At 40.5% G+C, this 17,039-nt stretch overlaps 1 protein-coding gene across 5 annotated transcripts in view; it reads right to left on the bottom strand.

Annotated features, from left to right (window-relative positions):
• Positions 1 to 832: 832 nt before the first annotated feature.
• Positions 833 to 17,039, bottom strand: part of LOC135714765 (lysosomal-associated transmembrane protein 4B) — a 222,761-nt gene continuing 206,554 nt past the window's right edge. For 4 of the 5 annotated variants that reach the window (XM_065238134.1, XM_065238135.1, XM_065238137.1 and 1 more), the window contains one exon: positions 835 to 1,309. In XM_065238134.1, the coding sequence (XP_065094206.1) occupies positions 1,019 to 1,309 (291 nt within the window). In that variant the 3' untranslated portion in view covers positions 835 to 1,018. Of the gene's footprint in view, positions 1,310 to 17,039 lie in introns of all 5 variants that reach the window. The other variant, XM_065238138.1, reaches the window with a different exon arrangement.

A 17,039-nucleotide genomic window follows, 5' to 3' on the forward strand; every position in this document is an offset into this window, starting at 1 on the left:
TTAGGTAAACATATTGATACTCACAATTTTCGACGGAAAACGCAATGGAACTTGATTTACTCAACACGCATCATGCTATAAAATGGTGCTCGATGGTTTATAAAGTGTTAACAAGATGACAAATCATCTTTATTTTGAGTAATTGAGCAATTTACTTCTGTTTACATCATACGTACGATGCAGCATTGATGGAGCCGTGAAATGAAATGAATATATCTTATGAAAGTTCATCTGGAAAAGTCAAAGATGCACATCAGTCTGATCGTGAAAACGTTTTCTTCTGAACTTTGAATGTTATATTGAAAGGATTTTACGCAGGCTTGATGAAGATTAGGATTTAATGCTAATCTTCACGAATTTTATATGCAGTCTGTCAACATTATCATCATCATGCAGTGGCGACATCAACATTGAGCTTTTACGGCAATATTCCAATACTCAACGTTTAGTACTCACACACACACACACTCACACACACACACACATACACACACACACACATACACACACACACACACACACACACACACACACACACACACACACACACACACACAAACACACACACATACACACACATACACACACACACACACACACACACACACACACACACACACACACACATACACACACACACACACACACACACACACAAACACACACACACAGACACACACACACACACACACACACACACACACACACACACACACACACACACACACACACACAAAAACGAGGTACCTATGTTTTGTGCCATGGTTAACGTGGTAGTTCTGGATTGAAGGATTGTTCTCAGGATTATATTAAATTTGTATTGACATTTATCAGTAAATAATTTTGAGAATAACAATATAAAAGATAGAAATTTAAAAATCAGGTTTACAAAAACACATAATATTGCTAGATGTACTGTGCTTATCAATGTGTATGACGGGTTATCTGATCCGAATCATATGTATAATGCTTATAATAGTATTCAAGTTCTATTTGACTCTATTGAATGTAGCGAGTTTTAAGTAGCACTAGAAGCAGATTCGACAACGATTACCGACACAGCGTTGTCAACAGGCGTTGCTACATTATGTTGTACGTCATCGTCAACAGCATTGTACGGAGGCGGATCAGAGAAGCTTACATTCTCATTGGAATTTATAGTTACAGCTTTAGCAGGTGTTGCATCAATTTGCGCCTTATCCTTATTATTCATAGACATCGCAACTACATACGATGGAGGTGGTGCCTGTTTCAAGCTTTGAGCTACTGCTTCATCATAGTCGGGAAGAAGAGAATTACTATCGCGTTCCTACAAGAAAAAAAGAAACAAAAAAAAATAAAGCTTCAGTCTGAAAATAGTAATTCTGCATTTCAACACCTTTGCCTCTCATTTTTCTCATCCTTCACCTACGCATCTACGCTTCTATGTTAAGGATCAACTTAACCCTTATTTAATATTAAGCTGATTTCAATCGACTCGCATAAAGCCTGGTACGCAGCTGAAAAGTAGTGACGTTTTTACGTGCTACGGGATAGGACACGGAATGCTAAAGAAATTTCTTTTCCTTAGCATTTCTTGACCCAGTACGCAGTTCAAAAGAAATCGGTAAAGGAAAGATCGATTACATTAGTATCGTGATCGATATGAAGGTGGCGCATTCGGAATGCAATTTCATTTTCCTTGCGGAATAATGGTCTGACCAATTATTCCGTTAGGTAATTTTAACTTTTGTTGTAAAAATGATGTTTTGGATGCATTTTAACAACATAAAAATTTATAATTGTTGATTTTAAAATTAGACGACACCTACCTATGAACTCAAAATTTAGCAAAAGACACCTTCCTATAGCTGTCAAATTTACTTTTGGGAATATTCCTCAAAATTACTTTTCCGTTTTCTTTTCAGCTGCGTACCAGGCTTAAAGCCTGGTACGCAGCTGAAAAGAAAACGGAAAAGTAATTTTTGAGGATTTTTCCCAAAAGAAAATTTGACAGCTATAGTCTGCTAAATTTTGAGATTATAGGGAGATGTCGTCAAATTGTAAAATCAACACTTATTAGTGTTTATGTTGTTTAAATGCATCCAAAACATCAGTTTTGCAATAAATGCCAACATTACCTAACGGAATACAATACGTGACAATACGTTCTCTAAATTTGTTCAGGGAATCCTTTGAATATGACCTTTAGACTTTCACATGTAGGTAGTCTACCGGACTTGCATTACTAATCTGGACATTGGCGTCTTGCAGTGAAACTTTTCCAAGCTTTCGCCACCTACATTTCGAAGTGAGAACTACTAGAAGGAGGATAGTTTCCAAATTCTCCAAGTAAAACAGACGATTTTGGGGGCAAATCGGTACATAAATAAAAAACTAATAATTTCCAGTGGAAAATTTTACTTGAATCGTGTAAGAAAACGTGTTTGCAAACAAACTGTTATTGTTTCAGTATGGATCGGAGATGTTTTCATGGAAAATTATGCATAACAAGTTTGCACCCACAGGTAGAGGTTACCTCCTGCGCAGCTGCATTTTTCGGAAAATGGTGAATTTGTGCGATTTCCACTAGGATGAAAGTGGAAATTAAGTGAATTTAAAAAGATTGTATCATGCTGGTGATAATGTAGAAATGGTTGTATAGGACGCCAATTTTCAATAAATGTTCATTTTGGCCTTTTTTAGGTAAACATATTGATACTCACAATTTTCGACGGAAAACGCAATGGAACTTGATTTACTCAACACGCATCATACTATAAAATGGTGCTCGATGGTTTATAAAGTGTTAACAAGATGACAAATCATCTTTATTTTGAGTAATTGAGCAATTTACTTCTGTTTACATCATACGTACGATGCAGCATTGATGGAGCCGTGAAATGAAATGAATATATCTTATGAAAGTTCATCTGGAAAAGTCAAAGATGCACATCAGTCTGATCGTAAAAACATTTTCTTCTTCAATTCGAATGTTATATTGGAAGGATTTCACGCAGGCTTGATGAAAATTATGATTTAATGCAAATTTTCACGAATTTTATATGCAGTCTGTCAACATTATCATCATAATGCAGTGGCGACATCTGCGTCGGTTTTGCATACACGGTAACCAGCGTAAACACATAAATGAGTAAAATAATACACATTTTTTATATTTATATGCAGCTGTCAAAAAATGTGTAAATTTGATCTTAAAATGTGTTAAAAAATACACATTTTAAGAATGTATTACCAGTCAAAAAATGTGTATTTTTATACTCATTAATGGGTAAAAAAACTTCAAACTTTGCTGTATCCTGCCTTGTTTACGCACGCTATTTGTATATATTTCAGCAAAGTACAACAGGAAAATAAAAGAACTCCGGTCCAAGCTGGACAGCGCAACGATGGACATACTAGAGGGTAGGTGATGTATACTATTTTCATAGTTAAGTTTTATAAAAAAAATCACATTCAATGTCCGGTGTCTCGCTTGCTTGCTTCATACACTCAAAGATAAATTAAATCAAAAAAGCTTAAAAAGTATGCAGATTCCCGCTTCACCTTATTTAGTCCGAGCCATGATTACTTCGGCAGTAGTCATGCATGATTAAAATCGAAATAATCTTTCTAGTATTACATTTTATTATTTTTAACTACTAATATATAATCAAAAAAGATTAAAATTCAATAAAAAATTATTAAAATAATATAAAAAAATGATTAAAATTTATTCAAAAAAAGATAATCTACAATCTAATCTAATCTAATTTTTTAGAAAGAGATGATTAATTTTTAATCATTCGATATGATTAAACTGAGTTTAATGTCAAATTAATTAAATTTCAAGCAAAATGGGAATAGTTAAATTTATCAGTGTACTGATTTCTGTTTTTTTTTTCTATGATTTGTTTTCCGTGCTAATAGAGCTTTTTAACGTTTAAGGTTCAATTTACTTTGATGCTTTTTCGAAAAAATTCAAGAGCAGTTTTTTTCGACGCATTAGTCCAGATTGCAAAATGCTCGCACTATTCGATTCCTTTTGCTATTCTACACAAAATGACGCGAGCTTTTAGCAATCTGAAAGAATGCGTCGAAAAAAACTGCTTTTGAATTTTTCGAAAATGCATCAAAGTAAATTGAACCTTAATTGAGTTCTCCAAGCAGGAGCTCACGAACACTACACTAATAACATAATTTTACACACACTAGCGTATACTGTCATGTGCACGGTAAGAATCAAACATCCATTTATGAGTAAAAGTGAACCCATTGTCAATAAAAGCGGCACCACTAATTAATCATTAATTCATTATGCCAATTAAGTAGTAACTGTTAGCTACTGTTAGCAGAAACTCATTGTTATTAAAATAATTTAGTCATTAATGAGTAAAGCCATTTTTATCAAAAATAGGTTAGCCTTTACTCACAAAAGGGTACTTGACTGTTACCGTGCAAGCGTAGGGTTTGTTTTTGTTTTGTTGTTTATTTTTACTTTAGAAAGACAGTTCTTACAGCAAACAAAAAATTTCATCTCACTAACACACGCAAATCGCACCAATACGAACCCACCTGGAGAGGACTATTGGCGCACACTATAATGCACCATTTAAACTGAAGCAGTGTGAGCGAGAAACAAATTAGTGGGAAAACAAATCATCCATTTATTCCTGTGTGCTGGATAGAGAAAGACGATTAAACGTCAAAAAGGTCTATAGTCCTCTCCAGGCGGGTTCGTATTGGTGCGATTCCCGCATAAACGCGAACCATAAATTGACCTTACCTAAAATGGTTAAAAATTGTTTATAATCCCTGCTAAACTTTAACTGAAATGGTTACGGAACTTTACATGAACGTTTAATGATAAAGTTTCAACCTTATCACGGACAGAAAATTGTTTGCATTGAACCAAACAAAACTTTAGTTGTATTTAAACAAACAATTCCGGTTGAAATTATGTTGCATTTTGTTGTTTCAATAATACTCATTCATATAAATTCAAAATAGGATTCTTTTTGTTTTAATAAGCCACTTTTCAACTGCAACTATTGTAAAAATAACAATATTCTTTTATTAATCCAACAATAGTTCATTTTAATTTAGCATTTATTTGCTGTGTCCGTTCCCCGGGCCATGAATGCAAAAATAACTACCAACCATTCCCTCGTTTCACCCGGAAAAAATGTAAACAATAACAAAACTTGTGAATTTCGGGAAATAAGTGCAAAATTTCCGAAAATCTTGAGACTTGAGGTAAGTAAGTATGCTGCAGTTTGAGCTGCAGTTGCTAAATATAATCAATTTTTTTCCTTGATTTTTTTTTCCGTCGATCTTGTTTTCCGTACTGAGTACCAATGCTCCTGACGCCAGGAAGGCAGCTTCCTCACCTGGACCCTACATATCGACCCATCAACTAATTAACTGGGGACCAACGGCTTTACTTTCCTTCCGAAGGATGATCAGTGAAAAAGAAAACAAAACATAAAAAAATTTGCCATATTATTTCCGGAGTGATTTGAGATTTGGGCGTAATTGCATTTGTAAACAAATACGTCAATCACCGATTTCTCGCGAATAAAAGCTCAATCCCGAAAAGTAATAACACTATGAGGTAGAGGAATGATTCCTCTATTATTTGGTATAGTTTGTTTGTGAGATTGAGCTTTTATTCAAGAGAAATCAGTGATTGACCTGTTTGTTTTCAAAAGTAATTACGCCCAAATCTCAAATCACTCCGGATTTTTGAATCAATAAACATATTTTTATTTCTACTGCGTGAATTGTCAGACTTCATAAAATAAATATGATTGAATCAACAAGAAATCTCTTTTAAAAACAAACATATTTTTGTTGATGACCCAGCTGCCAAATTTGACAGCTTACGTCAAAACCATGAAAGCTCTTGTTAATTCGAAAAGATTTTCTTTTTGATTTAACAATCCATGGGTTTTGAGGAACAAAAATACTGGATTGTTGAAACAATAATGATTTCTTTTTGCAGCCAAAACAAAATGAAATTCTTATTGATTTTACGTCAAATATTATTACGATTAAAATATTTTTTTCTGCGTGTGTATTATGGTTTTTTGGAACTGGACCTTACAAATAATGGGTTGTTAAGAACCATTACCGTTCCAAATTCTTGTTTTCTCCATACATTTTCGGAAAGAGAACTATATTAGAACCTTTTAACTTATGGTTTGAGAACTTTAATGGTAATGGTTATGGTAGTCAATAAGGTCCACGAATGGTTTTGTAACATCGATCAACTTTATGTGGAATATATCGCGAATTGGTTGCCTGTAATTTACTGATTACCAATTCACGATATATTCCACGTAAAGTTGAGCGATAATACAAAACCATTAATGGACCTTACTGACTACCAGAATGCTCGCCAGAATAGTGCTCTATTACCAAGCTAGGATAGGATGTTGCCCAGAACTATGTAAAGATGTAATTTTGAGATGAAACACAGATGAATAAAGGTCGATGATTAATTGAATTTATTCCGTGTTGATCTATGCTTTATTTTTGATAATCGGGTAGTGGTATCACTCCGATTCTATGAGAAAAGCTTCTTTTACAGGTTCGGCTTCACCTTGCGGATGCTATTTGTGGTTAGGGTTGTCAAGTCCACTGCCGGTGATCGATAGAGCTGAGGAGGAGGAAATCCGTTAGGATTCAATCCTATCAGCACTGTCTGCTAACAGGTTATGGGCCCAGACAGCAAATCAGACTTTGAACTTGAATAAGAGGACGAAGTGATTTATTTGAGAGCTAATCAGATTGGAGACATTTATTTCCATTGAAAAGTTTCTCATTTATTTCACTACGACTTTCCAGTTGGAAGCTAATGACTGCAATCCAGTTGAAGACATTTTTTCATTGGATATTTGCAATTGCTACGCTTCATTGACGAACAGACTTGCTTTCCAGTTGGAAGCTATTGAGTGCAATCCAGTTGAAGACATTTTTTTTCATTGGATGTTTGCAATTATTACGCTTCGCTGACGAAAAGACTTACTTAGTTAAGAATCCATTTCCGTTGAAAAAGTATTTTGCTATTTTCCCAGACTTACTGAGTAAAAATGGACAACAGACTTCGTCGGGTTGTGGTTCCTGTCTTTAGGGGCGATGAAAAAGCTTTTCCTTTCTGGAAGAAGCGTTTTGAACAGCATTTGAAGCAAGAAGGTTTGCTGTATACCCTTTCGTAACTTCCGGCAGAGGAAGATTACGCTAATCCCGTGCCAGGCGCGACAGCTGAGCAAGAGGAAGAAAGACAGAAAATGTGGGAAAAGCGGCTCAGAGATGATGATTCTACGATCAATGAGCTATGGATGGCATTGGACGATGAGCCAATGGGGCATGTATTGCAAAGTCAGTTTGCAAAGGAAATAATGTTGAAGCTAAATCAAATTTACAAACGGCAAGGGGCAGTTGCCATGCTAGGCTTGCGCTCGAAGTTGTACAACTTGAAACAGGGTGGTTATAAATCGCTACGGGACCTTTTTGCTCGCCATCAAGAACTTGTGCGAGAACTGCAGGAGCTAAATGATCCCGTACCACACAAGGATCAAGTTAGCACGTTATTTCTATCGATTCCGGACAAATACCAACACATTATTGGAGCGCTATCTGTGGTTCGCCGAGCAGAATTGGAAGAGATGAGCATCGAACAAATACAGCGAGTTTTCCTCGACGCCGAGGAATCTGCCCGACAGAACGAGCCTGGTCCGTCGCAACCTGTCGCCATGTATTCGGCTCCAAAGGTGGTGGCGAATGGTCATTCCAACAGGGAAGAAAGACCGAGGAAGCCAAAGAAGGACATCGAGTGCTACGAATGCGGAAGGAACGGGCATAAGCGTAGGAACTGCCGTATTTTCCGAAACCGCAAGAAGCAAGCTCGGAATACAGTTAATTCTCAGTCTGACAACCGGCGACATGATGCAGCCAGGGATGTAGCCCTAGTGTCCAGGGAGAATGGAGCATTCAAAGTACGGATCCCTCTCGAACGCATCAACGAAGACCTACTTCGAGACATCCGGGTTCAAGCAATGGACATCACAGACATGCCGGTTCCCATTCCAACGAATCTTTCTGAGTTGCTTGATTCTGGAGCTACTCAACATATGCTGAAGGATAGGCAAGTCTTCCAGCAGCTGTGGGAGGCACCTGAGATGCGAATTGGGACAGCCGAGCAGGGGAATTCCATTATTGCCAAACGACGGGGAAATGCATTGTTGAGAACCAATAAAAACGCAAGGGTTGAAATCTATGACGCTATATTCATTCCAGAACTCAGTTCCAATTTGTTGTCGGTCTCGAGAATAGAATCCACTGGGAAGTCTGTTCACTTTTTTGATGGGAAAGTTGAGATTCGCGATAAAGATGGCAGTGTGGTTATCACAGGAAAAAGAATAAATGGACTTTATCACTTGGATCTTTTTCCGTTAGAATCCTCTGAACTAACGACTTCCGCATTGAAAGGTAAAGTATTCGATGAAGAAAAACTGTGGCATCAGAGGTTTGGGCATTTGGGGTTTCATAATATGTCCAAGATGGTAAAGGACAATATGGGCGAGAAGCTGACTCTTCAGCTATCATCCATAGATGTTAAAAGTCCAATTGGATGCGATGCTTGTGTTTTTGGTAAACAAAGCAGAGAACCATTCGATAAAACCCACAAAATACGATCAACCAGACCACTAGAGCTGATACACTCTGATGTGTGTGGCCATTTTCCTGAACCTACCCATGATGGATTTCGGTATTTCGTCACATTTATGGACGATTACACACATTTCCTAGTCGTATATCTAATGAAGCATAAAAGTGAAGTTTTTCTAAAGTTTCAAGAATATGAAGCCATGGTAACGGCACAGTTTTCTCAACGTATTTCCAAGTTGAGGTCTGACAATGGGGGTGAGTACTACAATAAAGAGTTCATTTCTTTCTGTAAAAGCAAAGGCATTCAAATGATCCCAACCACTCTTTACACACCGCATCAAAACGGGGTTAGTGAAAAGGTTAACCGGACGCTGATGGATAAAGTCAGATCAATTATGCACGAGAGTAAGGTTCCTATGAACATGTGGGGTGAGGTCTTGTATGCATCGGCATACACTCTTAACCGAAGTCCTACAAGTGCCTTGACAGTTGCAAAAACACCACATGAAATGTGGTTTGGTTTTAAACCGGATTTGAGTAAACTTAAAGTTTTTGGTTGTGTTGCTTATGCTCATGTAAATAAAGAACACACAACAAAACTGGACATGAGAAGTCGTGCTTTAGTCATGGTGGGATATGTACCAAATGGATTTAGACTCTGGGATGAGACAAATCAGAAAATTGTCATTTCTAGGGATGTCAAATTTGACGAGTTTACCTTTTATTTTGATAAAGATGAAGAGCTAAAGCATAACGATTTACCTTCAGTTGAGGTGTACCATGAAATACCAATCGAGCCAGAGGTTAATACAAGTCCTAATCAAGTAAATACTGAATCAGAAAGTGATGAAGATGAATTTGTGGAGCTTTCTATACTCGGATGAATATGAAGATGCAAGTGAGGCTACTCGCCGAAGTCAAAGGATGGTGAAAAGACCAATTTGGCTACGCGATTATGAGACAAGTCTTCTGTCTTCTCATCACTCTCAGGATATACCACAAACCATACAGGAATTGAAAGAGCGGGATGATTGGCACAAGTGGAAGCATGCTGTTGATGAAGAGGTCAGTGCTTTGATTGAAAACAACACTTGGACGTTGGTTAGCGAGCTCCCTCAGGGAAGAAAAGCTATCAATTCCATGTGGGTGTTTAGTATCAAAGACGAAGGCAATTCATCACGATATAAGGCTAGACTTGTGGCCAAAGGTTGTTCGCAACGTCCAGGAGTGGACTACAGTGAAACCTTTGCGCCGGTTGCCAAGATGACTACGGTTCGAGTGATGCTTTCGATTGCAGTCAAAAAGGATTGGTTGATACATCAAATGGACGTAAAGACGGCATTCCTGAATGGTTCACTACAAGAAGAGATATACATGAGACTTCCTCCAAATGAACATGGACAAATTGAACTTTGTAAGCTTAACAAGAGCATTTATGGTCTCAAACACGCAGGAAGGAGTTGGAATCATAAATTTGATGAGACTATTACGAAACTGGGGTTTCATAAATTAAATTCGGATAGCTGCCTCTATTATTGTGCTAGACGAGGACTTTACATTATTCTTTATGTTGATGATATCCTTATATTTGGAAAGGATATGGTTCAGATAAAGTGGATCAAAGAAAAATTGTTGGAAAGCTTTAAGATGAAAGATCTTGGGGAAGTAAGTAGCTTCCTAGGGTTGGATATTATGCGTTGTCTAGATAATGGTACACTGGAATTATCCCAACAAGCATACATTGAAAAGGTATTGGCAAGGTTTGGTATGAAAGATTGTAAACCGGTGGCTACACCTATGGATGTAAACTGTAAGTGGAAGAAATCAAACATTCCTACTGATGAACCCTTTAAAGAGCTGCTAGGCTCTTTGCAATACTTGACGATAATGTCAAGGCCTGACATAACCATTGCTGTGAGTATTTTAAGTCAATTTCAGAGCTCGCCTGGAAAGGAACATTGGGATGGACTCAAAAGGATCCTGCGCTATCTTCAAGGTACCAAATCCACGAAGATGGTGTACACTCGAGACAAAGATGATGTGCCATTACGAGGATATTCGGACGCCGATTTTGCGAACGATCTGGAGGAACGGAAGTCAAACTCCGGATGTGTCTTCACCATATACGGAAATACGGTCTCCTGGGGAAGTAAGCGGCAACAAATCGTCAGTTTGTCGTCAACCGAATCCGAGCTCGTTGCCTTGTGTCATGCCGCGAAGGAAGGTGTATGGATGTCGAACTTACTGCGTGAGATTGGGATCAATTTAGTCCCATACACAATGTATGAAGACAGTATACCTTGTATTCGCATTGCTGAAGAGGCTCGAGAGCATCAACGTACGAAGCATATAGACGTAAAGTATATGTATGTAAGAAGTTTGATCAAAGATAAGCAAATTTTACTTAAGTATATTCCAAGTGAAAATCAGTTAGCAGACCTTTTTACAAAACCATTGCCAAAAGGGAGATTTATTAAGCTATTGGACACACTAGGAATGATTAATTGAGGGGAAGTGTTGGAGTATTAATTTAATCTTTCCGTGTGAGTTGATTCTGAACCATTTCAAGTAAACTATATTTAGAGTGCAGGATAGAGGAGATTAGTGTACACTGTGCTTACCAGGTGCATGGTATTAGGTTCTGCAGCGTGACGTCACGAATGAACTCAGTGTTAATCGGCTGAACCTTTTTGACAGTTCAGTGGTACTGTTTACAAGCATTTAGTCGTTTTTTCGAAAAAAAAAATTCTAAAATTTCCGAATTTTAACTTGAATATTGTCGAGGAACAGCGCATTGCAAGGATGTTGCTCGTGAACATTGCAGAAATGTGGTTTACATCTCACTGCAGTCTGAAAAATTATCGAGAAAATCCACCCAAGAAAAAATCGGCTAAGTCCACGTAAACAGTACCACTAAACTGTCATCAGATTGAGGTTAACCCCGACGGTGCAAAACCTAATACACCAGAATGTTCACAGCAATCACTAGTGCTCTATTACCAAGCTAGGATAGGATGTTGCCCAGAACTACACGCTAACTTCTGCTAACTCACCAGGTGAGTCGATCGTACTCACTTTCGTCCGATGTATCGAGTTGTCAAAAATTGAGTAAACGAGAAATGTCAAACTGAGTAAAAGCCACTCAGTCAGCAAAATCCTGGACTTGGAAAAAATGCCAGTCATGTCGGAGGGAACCTCATAGAAAATGTTACTCAAAACCGGCTGAAATGCCTTCAGGTAAGTACGAATTGCTTAGAGAAACGGTGTTGAACCGTTTTTTGCTCCGGTAGAATGAATCCGGAGCAGGCAATTTCTATTTCCTTGAATAAAAATCAAAACAAAAACCCTCCCCGCAACTGAAAGTACGGGCGAGTGGATTTGACTCAGTCTACATGAGAACGTAGTTTACTCAAAAGTGAGTCAACATAAGGTTACTCAATTTTGAGTAGCCATACTTGCCGCTGAGATGAGTACATTTGACTCAATTTTGAGCTGACCAGAATAAGCGTGTATGTAAAGATGTAATTTTTGTTGAAGAATTCGTCACCAGGCTACACAGTGGACAACTCCGTCGAAGCGGACAAAACGATCGGAGGAAACTTCGAGACTCGCGTCACCGTGGAAGAGAATAAAAGAAAACCGATTTACAAACTACGTGTGCTTTATTCGATAGCATAACTTGGAATGAAACTGAAACACTTTTTCTTTCTTCGCTTCGCGCGTAACTTCTTCGCCGTTTAACAGCACCTGTCAACAACTAATGTTTTCTCTCTCGTGCAGTGTTGCCATAAAGCAGATATCGCCAATCTCACTTCGCCAATACTCCTCCTCGATATGTTCTTTATCCATCGCCTTCCTTAGTCTGCAACCACCAATCCCACAGCTTCCGAAAATCTCTGCAACTTGATGTTCCCCAGCGGCTTGGTTAACATATCCGCCTTCATTTCTTCCGAGCTGCAGTATTGAAGTTCAATGACACCTTTCTCTACCAGATCCTTCGCAAAATGGATGCGAGTATCTATGTGCTTCGATCGACGCGACACATGGTCAATTTGAGCGAAGTCGATGCAACTTTTGTTGTCTTCAAAGACTACACTGAGAAAAAGTCAATGATTGTTTCTATGTGTTCCACACATAGATTTTTGCAATTAGATTTATGATATAGTTTCTATATGCCAGACACATAAATCTCACTTGCACATATCATCTCTATATGTGATCACACTGTTTATATGACACATAATCTGTATGTGTTTTGTTCCATGATATCTAATTATGTGTGGCCAAATGAATATTATGCTTAATATTTTATAGAAATTTTCTATTAGTTATGTGTGGATTTTTACTAGTGTACTGTCGCCTCTGGTTGATGCACCTGAAAATCGTCCAACAGTCGTCGTAGCCAAAGTAATTCCTTACACGCCTCCGACAATGCTGCGTATTCCGCTTCCATGCTTGAAAGAGCAACGCTAGTTTGTTTGCGGCTTACCCAACACACTGTAGCGGCCCCTAGCTGGAACAAATAGCCTGTAGTCGATTTCCTGTCTGCGACATCTCCACTCCAATCAGAGTCGCAGTATCCGTGCAGCGTAGCTGGATCCTTTCTCCCACTTGTCAGCTTCAGCTTGTACTTGCTCGTCTTCATCATATATCGCACGACTCGCTTGAGTTCATTCCAGTCCACTTCTGTTGGTTCACTGGTCTGCCTACTCAGGATCGTCACGCTTGCTGTTATGTCAGGGCGGGTGTTGAGTCCTATATACAACAGCGCACCCACCAGGCTGCGGTAGCGATTGTTGTTTGGCAGCTTGTCACTTCCCTCGCGGTTTTTGTAGTAACCTACGTCGAGCGGATACTTTGAGCCCTTGGCATGCTCTAAGTCAAATTGTGCTGCTACCTTCCTGATGTAAGCCTGCTGATCTAGACTAAAGAATCCATCCTCGTCTCTAGTTACTCGCATACCCAAAAAAAACTTTATCTCCCCCAATGAAGTCAACTCAATGTTCTTCTTGAGGGCTGTCTCCAGTCTGGTGATCTCTCGAACGTCCGTGCTGGCGACGACCATATCGTCAACGTATATTATCAGGTACGTTCGCACTCCGTCAGCTGTCACTATGGTGTACAAACATGGGTCATTCTTTGACTGCGTGAACCCATAGGCAATCAGCAATCCGTGAATCATGTCATTCCAGACACGCGCACTCTCTTTCAGACCATACAAACTTCGTTCCAGCTTACAAACTTTCTTCTCATTGCCCCGCTGCACGAAACCCGGCGGCTGCTGCATGTAAATTTCTTCGGCTAACTTACCATGCAGGTACGCGGACTTTACATCCAGGTGATGCACCGTCATTTGCTTGTAGCCCGCTACTGACAGCAAGACTCTCAACGTTGTTTGGCTCGCCACTGGTGAAAATACCTCACTATAGTCGACGCCGTACTGCTGCGTATATCCCTGCGCAACTAGACGTGCCTTAAAACGGGTAACATTTCCCTCACTGTCCTCTTTGCGGCGATAAATCCACTTACAACCGATTGGTTTACGCCCGGCCGGTAGATCCACTAGCTTCCACGTCTTATTCCTGATCAACGATTCGAATTCTTCACGCATAGCTTCTATCCACAAATCATGTTCGGGTCCGGCGACCGCCTCATTGTAGCTGGTCGGTTCTGCTTCAACAGCCATCGCAATATCCACCACGTAATCGTTGAGCCGTGGTGGTAAGATTCCCCGGGTAGAGCGCTTCCCGGCACCACTGCTTCCACTAGTGGCTTGCTCTTCTTCTGCTTCGGCGTTGTCTTCTTCGCAGCTGTGAAGTTCTTCCTCGGTTTCTTCTTGCTCTTCCTGAATAGAACGCCGATCCTGCTCCTCCTGAAGCTTGCTCTCCATATTCGTTAGTCCTGGCCAGTTCAATTCTGCTACGCTTGATCCACTGCAACCGCTCTGCTCGCTCGACGACGATCCGTTCTTCTGCTCGATGAAGCTGACATCACGACTGATAGTAACACTGTCATCTTCTGGATCCAGGAATCGATAGGCCTTTCGATCCTCGCAATAGCCTACGAACACCAACTTCCGGCTCTTCGCATCGAACTTAACACGCTTTACCGCAGGAACATGAACGTATGCCACTGACCCAAACACACGAAGATGCTTCAAATTCGGTTTCACACCAAACCATTTCTCGTACGGTGTACGATCCACAGAACGTGACGGCAGACGGTTTTGCAAGTAAGTTGCCGTCATAACCGCCTCTCCCCAATATTTCTTCGCTAGGCCGGCGTCCAGCAGCATACATGACGCCATCTCCTGCAAGGTCCAGTTCTTACGTTCCGAGACGCCGTTTTGCTGGGGGCAGTACGGTGCGGTTACCTGCGACTGGATACCCTCATGATCGTAGAACTCTTTCAATTCCCGATTGATGAATTCCCCTCCTCCGTCTGACCGTATGACGCAAGGCGGCCTTCCGAATCGGGTTTTCACATGGGCTACATATCGTTTAACGCACCCCGCCACATCCAGCTTCTGCCGGAGCAAGAACACCACACAGTAACGGCTGAAATCGTCGGTCAACGGCAGAATATACCGACAGCCTCCTGGTGTTACATTCGCCATTGGACCACATACGTCTGTGTGTACCAGGTCCAAGACACGGTTCGACTTATGCTCTGACGCTTTGGGAAAAGAAATGCGTGGTAATTTACCTTGTAGGCACGGTTCGCAAACCTGCCGAATGCCGCAATCTTGAATGTCGACTCCATCCGAAAGCTCCTTGGCACGTTCCAGCATGGCTGGGTCTCGATGTCCCATCCGTCTGTGCCAGGTGTGCTGGCAGTTCTTCAGGTGCTGCAACGCTCTTCCCAGTTTCACCTGCTCTGCCGTATTCAACACGTACAGGTTGCCACTTATTCCACCCGTCGCCACAACAGATCCGCCGTCGCTCACTATTTGGCAGTTTGTCGCACTAAATTTTACTTCGAATCCTTTCTGCGCCAATTTACGAACCGAGAGGAGTCCACTGTTCAACGCGGGGATGTATAAAACATTACTTATGTTGATGTCCTTCACCTTACCACCGCCGTCGACGCAACGCACAACGCCTTCACCGATACCGCACGCTTTCGTAACCGAACCGTCGGCCAACACAACCTCCGTTTTCACATTTTTATCCAACTTGACAAAAAAGGATTTTTCACTCGTCATGTGGGTGGAACACCCACTGTCAATGTACCAACCACCACCTTTTGGATTTTCACCGACTGTGAAACACACAGGAGCATCTTTTTCGGCTGCTTGTTTAGCCTTCCACTCGCGCTTCGTGTTTTTCGGATCACTATCACTCTTCTTATTCTGCTGCTGTTGTTGTTGCTTTAGCAAACGACACTGCGCCTTGAAATGTCCCGGCTTTTGACAATGAAAACAAACATTGTTTTTCTTGTCTTTCGCTTTCATCACTTTTTCGTTCGGTCTACCCGACCGCTCGACTCTTCGTTGGAATTCGTCCAACAACTTTTGTTTTACAAAATCGATCGTCAAGTCTGCGTCTGGACGACTTTCCAGAGCTGTCACTAGTCCATTGTACGAATCGGGCAAACTTCTATGGATCATCGCGATTTTTAATGATTCTTCCATTGTCTGCCCCACGCATGCTAGCCGGTCAAAAAGAGATTCCAGATCTAAGAGGTGCTGATCAAAATCGCCCCCTTCACTCATATTTAAACTACAAATTCGCTTGAGGAGCGACACACGCGACGTCATTGTTGCCTTCTCATGGTATGATTTAAGCGCGTTCCAAACTGCTTGGGCTTCCGTGGCATTCTTCACTAGATTTAGCTGGTTGTCATCAATATACAACACGATTGTTGCCACACACTTTTGGTCAGCCTTCTTCCACGCAACTGTCGGCACGGCTGGCTTTGCTTCCTCTACCACATACCATAAATCTTCACGTTTGAGGAGCATTTCTATTCGTGTTTTCCATGTTTGGAAGTTTTGGTTGTTTAGCCGTGGAAATAAAAATTTCTCAGCCATTTCTATCCAGAAATACTGTCACTATTTCGTTTCAACACAACCACTTGCGCTATGCTATCGATCTTCGACGACACCTCGATCGTCTCACACACACTATTGCAAGCAAAACTCTTTTGCTGCTTTTGCTACGCCACGAACGCCGCACGCCACCGATGAACCGAACCCGGATTTTGCTCGTGTCGAAACGATCACGCCAAAACGCACACCAACGCCGAAGCACTATCTTCTGCACCGACGCCGTCGGTCACCATCCAAATAGCGGAACCCGGAAATCACTCGTTCGCTTCTGATTTTCGTTTTTTCGCACAGCTCTTCTTCCAATTCCCTGGGCCCATAACCTGTTGAAGAATTCGTC

This window comes from Ochlerotatus camptorhynchus, unplaced genomic scaffold, assembly GCF_037179485.1.
Source record: "Ochlerotatus camptorhynchus isolate MF236.1 unplaced genomic scaffold, CSIRO-AGI_Acam_v1.1 ptg000711l, whole genome shotgun sequence".
Taxonomy (NCBI): Eukaryota; Metazoa; Arthropoda; class Insecta; order Diptera; family Culicidae; genus Ochlerotatus; species Ochlerotatus camptorhynchus.